Consider the following 9,612-nt stretch of genomic DNA (forward strand, 5'->3'; position numbering starts at 1 on the left):
AATTTCTTTCCTCTGTCCAGCTGCAGAGCTAAGTGTCAGAGGCTTTGATGAGTGCCTGGACTCCAGCCAGGGTCAAACCATGGCACACATTAAGCTAGTAGCATAGCATCAAAATGCTATGAAAAGCAAGCATATTTAATATTGCAAAGACACTACAGTTCAGATTATTACTTTAGAACTGTTTTTACATGTTACATGAACTATTATAATAATATATTACAATACCTATGACCGTGTACTGAAAAGCAGTGTGTTTTAAGCCCTTTAGGCCAGGTACATTCTATATATACATTTTCTTTTCCAGTGGCAGTATCTGGAGAAAAAGTTCACTTTCCTTTGTTATGGGTAATACAATATGAAACACTATTGTTCAGAACAGCTAAAATATCAGATGTGGCATCAACTAACATCTTCCTTCTCTCTATAAACAAAATTATATTAGTTGACATTAGAAAAAATTACAAGATCCACGTAAAGAAGTTAATTTGTTGCCAGGTCCTTGAAAGCTGTCACAAAACATAATGCATACATTGGGGCAGCATAGGTTAAATATGGAGATATTCAGTTGCTCACAATGCACTGCACCATTCCCAATATCTACAGATGTCTATAGCAACTCACAGTGTTAATTCCATCCATCACTGGAGTTCTTTAGCAGCTACATGTACCATTTAAAGCATTAGGCATGTAGTTTTGGAAAGTTATGAAATGTATTTGCAGTTTGGCTTTGGGATGCAATTATTTTAACATGAGTAATTATTCCCCTGTTTTTTATCTTTAAGTAGATTTTAACATTTTTCTGTATTACTACTCCTCTACAACATCATTACATTACAAGAACTATTTACCACGGGCTGTTTTTAAGGCAAAAGGTTTCTAAGGGGGTCAGATCTAAGCACGTGGAAGCCTATTTGCTCATTTTGGAAACAAATGTTACAAGCTGCAGCATTTTCTTTCTGGCCTGGTTAGCAAGGCCTAACCTTGCATAGTAATGGTAGGACTTCAACATGTAACACTGACTTGGAGAAGCTGGGATACCATTACAATGAGCAAGAATTTGCCTAAGCAAACATTTGAGTATTTTTAGTTAGTTTAAAACAGCAGTTGAGGCAAACTCAACTACAACTCATAATGAAAGGGCTGCTGATCTCAGGATGGATAAGAAATACTGCAGCCCTGTATTACAGCCTCTGCATTGGAACTGGTAGGCTTTCCCCACTATCCAAAAGGGCACTAGTTAGTAGTCATATTCTGCAAACCTGTTCTTCCCTGCACTTTCCTGTTCTTGTCACCTGTGATGTTTGCTAACACTCTTAAAAGGCAGCAACCTGCAGTAGAGGAACTCTTGAGAACAAGCGATCTGAGGAAAAAAAAACTTCACCATTTTTACAGCTTTGAGGCTTCTCTGTGCTCCTGGTACTGGCCTCAAAATTTAACTACTAATGTAATAAAAGAAAGTTATGTTCTCAGGCTGAAGCAACCTCATGTTGAGGTAAAAGTTATGTTTTAGTTCTCTACCACACTCAATGTAAAGAAGCTGTTCCTCATGTTGAGGTGAAGCTTCTTGTGTTTTAGTTTAGGGCTATTGCTCCTCGTCCGATCGGTGGGTACCACTGAATAAATCTGGCACAGTCCTCTTAAAATATCATCTGCCTTAAGAACCTCCTAAAATTCCCGAGTCGAGAGACGTGACAACGTCTCCCGCCCGCTTCTTACAACTCCGGGACAGGTGCATGTAGATGTACAGCTACGAATGCCCTATTGCCACGGGCACCGCTGCTAGACGGGGAGTCTTCCCGGGCAGCCCCGGCAGCGCCATAACGGCAGCGCCATAACGGCCGCGCTGTCTCGACCCCGCCCGCCCTACGATCCCCGCGGAAACGGCGGCAGTTCACAGGGCACCTCCCAGCCCACAAGTTCCCGCCCAGGTCTGTTCGCCGCTGAAGAGCAGAGCCCCGGCCGGAGAAAAGAAACCACCACCCGCCGTCCCACCGCCAGGCGACCCCTTTAAGCCGCCGGGCGCGCCAACTCCGCTACGCCTTCCTGGGATTGGCTCGTGCAGCCCGTCCGCAACCGCAGCGCGCCAAATCTGCCCGGGCGCACCACCCCTGCCTCCCCCCGCCCCACCGCGGCGAACCAATCAGCGCCTCCCCTGGGGCCCTGAGCCGGGCTGCTGCCCAATAGGATGGCAGCAGCCGCACGGCCTCGCCCTCGGGTCCCGCCCTCAGAGGTGCGGCCGCCGACTTTCCCGCCCAGCGGTTGGCCGGCGGGAACAGACTCCCCGTGACACCCGCGCCGGGCCGGGTGATTGGCTGCGCTCGGGCGCGAAACGTAACGCGGGAAAACCTGGGGCTCGGCCCGGGCTGCGAGCGCAGAGGTATCGGCAGCGGCGGCGGCGGCTCTTCCTCGGGCATCGCCGGGACCGGAGCTGCCAGCGGGGCCGGCTTCGCTTCAGAAAGGTGCGGGGACTCTGTGTCTGCTTCGCTCCGGCCGCTGCCATGGCCGGGGGTCGCCGCTGACTTGGCGGATCCGCTCGGGGGTGGCCGCAGAGGCGGAGGGGTGCGAAGGGGAAGCCGCCGATACCACAGGGAACCGCCGTCCTCAGTGATGAGCGGCTGAGGCGGGCCCGGACGGCAACAGGCTGAGACGACCGCGGGACCTCCGTGCAGCTGCACGGCCCAACCCGACACACGGGCGCGGACAGCGGGGCCGTACCGCCGCGGAGCGCCCTCTTCTCCCCTTCTTACCGCGCTCCCCTCGCCACAGCCCGCGAGGGTTCGGCGATGGCGGAGCGGCTCCCACCGGGCCCCCCCCCGGTGATTTTTTGCCAGGATTCCCCGAAGCGCGTCCTGGTCTCCGTTATCAAAACCACCCCGATCAAACCCTCCTCGAGGGGGAGCGGGGGTGAGGAGCCGATGCCCGTTCCGCCTGTCCCCACCAGCCCCGGCTTCAGCGACTTCATGGTCTACCCGTGGCGCTGGGGCGAGAACGCGCACAACGTGACCCTCAGCCCCGGCGGCAGCGACAGCACCGCCGGCCCTTCAGCCCTCCCGCCGCCCCGCGGGGGAGCGGGCAGAGTGCCCGGCGGGGACGAGGAGAAGGCGGGGAACCCGGGGAGTGGCGGCCGGCACCGGCATCTGAAGGTGAGTGCGCGGCGGGCCGGGAGCGGGGGCGGGCCGAGCGCTTACAGGGTGACTCCGCGGCGCGCGCCCCTCCCGCGCTTCCTCCCGGACATTTAAAGTGAAGTCACTTCCGGCAACGGCGCGCGCGCCGCGGGGAAGAACAGGGGGCGGAGCAGCTGCCGGGCCTCCCTCCCTTCTAAAGCAAAAAATAAACCTTAAAAACACACTTTCGCTACCGGAAAAAACCCTTGTCCTCTCTCTCCTCGCATCTGGACTGCTTTATCCCGTTCTGGGCTCCTCAGTACAAGAGAGACATGGATCTCCTGGAGTGGGTCCAGTGTAGGACAACAAAATTGATTAAGGACTGGAGCATGTCTCTTATGAGGAAAGGCTGAGGGACCTGGCCTATTCAGTCTCGAGAAGAGACGACTGAGAGAGAACCTCATCAATGGATGTGAATATCTAACAAGGGTGCGAATAGGATGGAGCCAGGATCTGCTTGCTTGTGACAAGCTATGGAAAAATAAAAAAGGCAATAGGCAGAAACTGATACACAGGAAGTTCCACCTCAGCATGAGGAGGAATTTCTTTATTGTGTTGGTGATCAAACACTGGCACAGGCTGCCCAGAGAAGTTTTGGAGTCTCCCTCTCTGGAGATACTTGGGAACTGCCTGGACACAATCCTGTGCCATGGGCTCTAGAATGACTCTGTTTGAGCAGGAGGTTGGAGCAGATGATCCCCTGTGGTTCCTTTCAACCTGCTGTATTCTGTGATCTTGTTGTCAGTTTCTCCCCTTGCTCCTAAGTGCATGGTGATGCCTGTGATCACTCCTGCACCAGCCACAGTGCAGCCATTAGGAGTGAGTTAGGAGTGGGCTGGCCAGAGTCAGGCGTGGGGCTGTGTTGTCACAGCACCATCCTTGGTCATGCTGCTGCTCCAGGGAATGCTGTGCTCGTTGGCCAAACTGCAGGGGGGAAGAAGTGCCTGAGTTCAGTTGCCTTTATTTACACCCAGGATGGAATAAGACGTGGCCGTCCAAGAGCAGACACCGTCCGAGACCTGATCAGTGAAGGAGAGCATTCTTCCAGCAGAATACGCTGCAATATTTGCAACAGGGTCTTCCCACGAGAGAAATCACTGCAAGCCCATAAACGAACTCACACCGGTGAGTAAAAGGAAGGTATGAATAGCTAGGGAGAGCCACTTAGGAAGAAGGAGTGAAGGGATTAAGCCCCCCAAAACATAAAACAACCCCAAAGAACTTGACCTGTTATGATTTTGTTGTAACTGCTAAATTAATCATACTTTGCACGCATAGCTTGGTAGTCAATCAAAGTCTTTGTAACCATGTTTGTCGTGCGGAAATATAGCAGCAATTTTGGCTGTAATAGTATAGGCAAATGGTCTGAACATTTTATCTGTCGATGTCACAGACTCATGTTTTAAGAGAGCTAGACTTGGGCTTGGTACTGTGTACTTGACCTTAGTTGCACTTTGTGTCCTGATTGCCTCTGTGATTTGTTTCTTCCTTGCTGATGTATTTTTCACATCACAATTGAAGTTTTGCTGTAAGAGCTTACAGTAACTTAAAAAGGGGCTGGCAACTTCAGGACTGTAACATCCTAAGTGTGCTTAAATACTGAGAGAAGAGTCAACAAGCTTAAAATCATCACCCAGTTGTTTTTTCCCACTATTTAAAATTCATTTTCTAGGGTGGAGGAAATAATACTAATTTACTGAACTGTATTTAGAAGGCAATTTGCAGTTAAGTTAAAATATATGATGAACTCACTCAATACTCAACTGAGTTTGAACAAAGATGCTATTTGGGTTTTTTTTAAACCAAGCAAATAGATTTTATGTCTTCAACAGAACTCCATATTTGCCATAAAATATGAAGAAATGTAGCTTACAATACAGACACAGCCACCAGACACAACTTCTCAAAGCAACCAAACAAAATCCATGAAAAGCCTCTGCCTTCACCATCTTTTGGCCCAAATCACTGTGACTAATCTAGATAATGATATTAAACAGCAGCATTCCTTGTGGTTTTTTGGTCAAAAGATGTTATTTCACTTGGTACTACAATGTGTTGAACTTGTAAGAACGACTTAACTGAGTACAGCTTACCCTGTCATTCCTCTGAATGATCATTTGTTTTGTTGCATTTCTGAGGGTGGTGGCATGGCATGCCTTTGTGTAGTGCTTGAGGAAGGAGACACCTGTTACCTTTATTCTTCTGGTTGCAGTTTGCATGGAGAAATCTTCCTTGATGACTGTCCTAAGAAAACTTAAGTCTGGAATAAGTTTCTCATGCAGCCTCAATCATTGTAGCTTTTCTTAAACATGAGATATTTCTCCTAATGAGATATTTCTACAACCTTGGAGTAATGATGACTGCAGATATTTTATCCTAGTTCAGGCTATGTTAAGGAAAATTTTTATCTGGTTACAACCTGAATTATATTACTTGTTCATTTACTTATATTTTTCTTTCACAGTTCCAGAAAACTTATGTAGTGCTATCCAAGAGTCTTAAAACAGAAAATATGACTAGGAGAAGTTTATATTTCTTTTCCTCTTTGGAAATAGGTATATTGTTCAGTAGCATAGAGCATGCACTTCAAAGTACACCAGGGTTTTTAAAGTAGATGTAAGTTTCTGAGTAGGTAAAAAGAGAATTTGTGCAAGTCTCAAGCCAGGGACCACCACTAGATACTATGACACTTCTAGTCATCTTTCATAAATCTCTTCTGTTACTTCTTTTAAGGTGAAAGGCCTTATTTATGTGACTACCCAGATTGTGGGAAAGCCTTTGTACAGAGCGGACAGCTCAAAACTCACCAGCGTCTCCACACAGGAGAGAAGCCTTTTGTCTGCTCAGAGAATGGTGAGTCATCAGAGAACAATTTGCAGTTTCTTGGGGTCAGACTAATATTGGAAATGTATGCGTGTTTCTCATGGGCAAAAGCTTTGGAGTTTAATTTTAGTGGAACTTTTACGGAAGGAAAAGAGCCATGCGAACCTGCCTAATTCTGCAAGTATGTATCTGAGGATTGCATACATTCTCAGTTAGTGGATACTAATGTATAAAATAATGGGGCACCTTGGGAACCTTGGGCACAATTTTCAACCAAACCTAGTGTTTTTGTGAATGGGGAGGGGTCAATTCAGTGGCATTTCCATCCCATAGATGTTACACTTTCTCTGGTTGGCTGCTTTCTGTAACACATTCTTCATGATCACTCTGTGTTTTTTTAAAGGCTGTTTAAGCAGATTCACGCATGCGAACCGTCATTGTCCCAAACATCCATATGCCCGACTGAAGAGGGAAGAGCTCACAGACAGACTGAGTAAAAAGCAGACAGCTGACAATAAAGCTGTGGCTGAGTGGCTGGCGAAGTAAGTTCCCTCACGGTGTCATCTTTCTCAAAATACTTAAAAGGGTGGTCTGACACAGCGTTTATTCTTCGGGACAGTGAAGTCCCAAGAAACTAAAACTAGACGTTCTTCTGGTACACGTCAGCACGGCCTTGCCTCCCCTTGATGAATTATGAACTCCTAGTCAAAACAAAGTTCCTCATGAATTTTTTTTCTTACATGTTTGTTTTGTTTTGTGTTTGCTCTCTGCTTAAATACTTCTTTTTGCTAGTATTTTATTAGCTAGTGCTACAGTTTTGCTGAATTCTCATTTGTATGAGGGGCTCTGTATGCCTAGGGAGAAATGCCTGCTGAGAACACCATGGAGACAAGAAATCTGTCACAGATGTTCACTTGGACACTTTACAGTTAAAACACTGAATAAAGAAGGTTTCTGACAACTTAAATACTACCATGTAAGGGCTGAAAGATAAAGCCAAGTGCACTGCCCAGTTGGATGCAAGCATTTGGGAGTTTTTTGCTCATTTTGAATTGTTGGTGTGCGAGTTTCTTGTATGTATTTTACAAGTCTTCCTTACATTTGATGTTATAGATACTGGGAGACAAGAGAGCAGCGTGCTCCTGCTTTGAAGACCAAAGCAATCCAGAAAACGGATCAGGAACAGCAGGACCCAATGGAGTATCTTCAGTCTGATGAAGAGGATGATGAAGAGAAAAATAGTGCTCATTCATCTGCCCGGCACCGCCGCCTCCAGGAGCAGCGTGAACGCATGCACGGTGCGCTGGCACTCATCGAGCTCGCAAACTTAGCTGTGGCACCCCTGCGACAGTAGATAAGAGGAGCAGTCTCTGCCCAAAAAAATGTACTTTCTGGTGATACTTAACCAGTTAGATCCCAAGCATAAGCTAAGCACCTTATTTGCTTATAATAGGCTGCTATTCTGTAGAATTTATGAAGAATGTTGTTGCCCCATAACATGGGGTGAGAGAATTGCACTTTTGATAAGGTAAAAGACAGATGTAAAATTTCTAAGTATTTTGTAAATATAGGACTGCATAAGGCAGGGTTGACAAATGTATGTGTCATGGGAAGCTAGATTTTGCAAGGTTAACTCATTTATCTGAAGCAGATTTCATAGGAAACACTTTCTGAACAAAGTGTTCATGATTAGCAGGATGGTACATGTGGCCAAAGAAGGCTGACAAAGAGGTGTTTTTCTGAGTAGCAAAGTGATGGGTCTGGGGATATTGTTAAACAGCGAGGAAACCATGTTTTTCTAATGTCAGTATATCTTTACCTAGCATCTCAAAGGTGAAGGGCAAAGGTTAGTTATCTCAACTTGTACAGGGAAAGAAAATGCTTCATGCAGGGAATATCTTCACTGTGACTGCCCAAGGTATGATGCTTGACTTTGCTGCTTCACATTTTTTTGATTTGATTTCAGCAGAATCTCATGGTAGCACTTGTTATTCCTAACATGTGTAGTTGGGAAGTTTTGCACATTGTTTTATCTGAAAATGATTAGTCTTGCAAAGTCTAGAATAAGGAAAACAATTGGTAATATTTTTTCAGGTGTTTTTTGGCCCTGTAGTGATTTGGCACTTGATTTTGTTAACAAAGGGGTTATTTACAGGGTGGTATGAATTTGTAGTAAACTATCCTAGGTCTTCTGTTAGCAAACACTAAGTTTTAAAGGATTGCTTTTATAATGATTAGTAAATAGAAGCCTCCATACTTATTGTGCATAAAGCCACCTTACTGCTTTACTCCAACATAACATGCCGATTTTTTGTTCACTAACCATAGCACAGCTATAAACACTGCAGAGAAGTATTCACTATACAATTAGAAAATAGGCTTCCAAAGATAGTTACAAGCGTGTTAACAGTGTGATTTCATATATTTCCCAAATAAGTTGCAGAATGCTGCCTAGTTTTCAGATGCTGATATAAAATGTTTAACAGGGTATCTTGTCACTTTGTGAATTTTGTATACTTTCAGTAGCATTGTCTCATGGTGATCTTTTACCATATTTTGCTTTGAAGGCAGCCAGAGATTCCTAATATGCTAACAAAACTTTGTTTTCAGATTGGACTTTTTGTGTGTGGTTTTGTTGTTGTTGTTGTTGTTATTAAGCTACTGCTTAAGGGGATATTAATAATGTGTATTTACTGACCTGCTTGCTTTAACTTGTTCCTCTCATTGGAAGTCAGGAAATTCAGATGAGAAGGAAAGCCTCTTTCCCTCTCACTTGAAATGAAAAAGAAGAAAACATTTTATCAATCACTTGATATAGGCTGACCAGATACATAAAGCTGTTCCAGAAGAGTAGAGTAGTTTTACATCAGAAACTGCAGCTGTTGAAGTATGTTCTCTGATAACCTGTTGTGGTTGAAAATCTCATTCACCCAGTTTGTTTAAATCCTATGTTGATGCACTTAACTAAAAAGTAATTGAATATTTTTTTTAAAAGTCTCTTGCATTGAATGTAGATAATTTTGCACCAGTTATACGGTTTAAATTCTGCTTCAGCTTCTGAAAAAACAGGTAACACTAGTCATACAAGGCTTCTTTGCCTGTGTAAAAATGGTAATTAATCAATGTATGCAGGTCTTGGGTTTCTAAAATATATTACATGCTTCTGACTGTTCATCTAGGTTCATGTGAATAGTCTGATTCCAAAATGAGTCCTGAACATACATCTATTGTAATTCTGAATCATAACTCAGAATTGCTCCTGAGTAGTATTTCACAGGACAGAAGACTGTAATTACCAGCCACTTGCAGACTGGAATATTACTTCATCAGGATTGGTTGTGGGTGTTTTGTTTTTTTGTTTTGTTTTTGTTTGTTTGGGTTTGAGGTTTTTGAATTATTTTTTTTTCAGTCAGCCAGAATATTTCCTCAGGTCTTTGAAGTGTGACAAGTACACTGGATTGTACTTTGCCATAGACAAAATTCAGACAGCTGAAGCAGTTTTGGATCATTACAAGTTTTGGGTAAAATACCAAGTAAAAAAAGCAAAGATGAGATGTGGAAGACTGCTTTTTGTTTTATTAAGTGATTACATACAAGGGATTGTTCAGTGCTTTGAAAGATTTAA

At 44.7% G+C, this 9,612-nt stretch overlaps 1 protein-coding gene across 1 annotated transcript; it reads left to right on the forward strand.

Moving 5' to 3' along the window:
• The first annotated feature begins 2,783 nt into the window (after positions 1-2,783).
• Positions 2,784-7,341, forward strand: ZNF367 (zinc finger protein 367). Its single transcript, XM_062513751.1, has 5 exons — positions 2,784-3,143; positions 4,139-4,289; positions 5,898-6,017; positions 6,391-6,529; positions 7,101-7,341. The coding sequence occupies exons 1-5, from the start codon at positions 2,784-2,786 to the stop codon at positions 7,339-7,341; spliced, it is 1,011 nt and encodes a 336-aa protein (XP_062369735.1).
• The last annotated feature ends 2,271 nt before the right edge of the window (positions 7,342-9,612 follow it).

Source organism: Cinclus cinclus, chromosome Z (genome assembly GCF_963662255.1).
Source record: "Cinclus cinclus chromosome Z, bCinCin1.1, whole genome shotgun sequence".
NCBI lineage: Eukaryota > Metazoa > Chordata > Aves > Passeriformes > Cinclidae > Cinclus > Cinclus cinclus.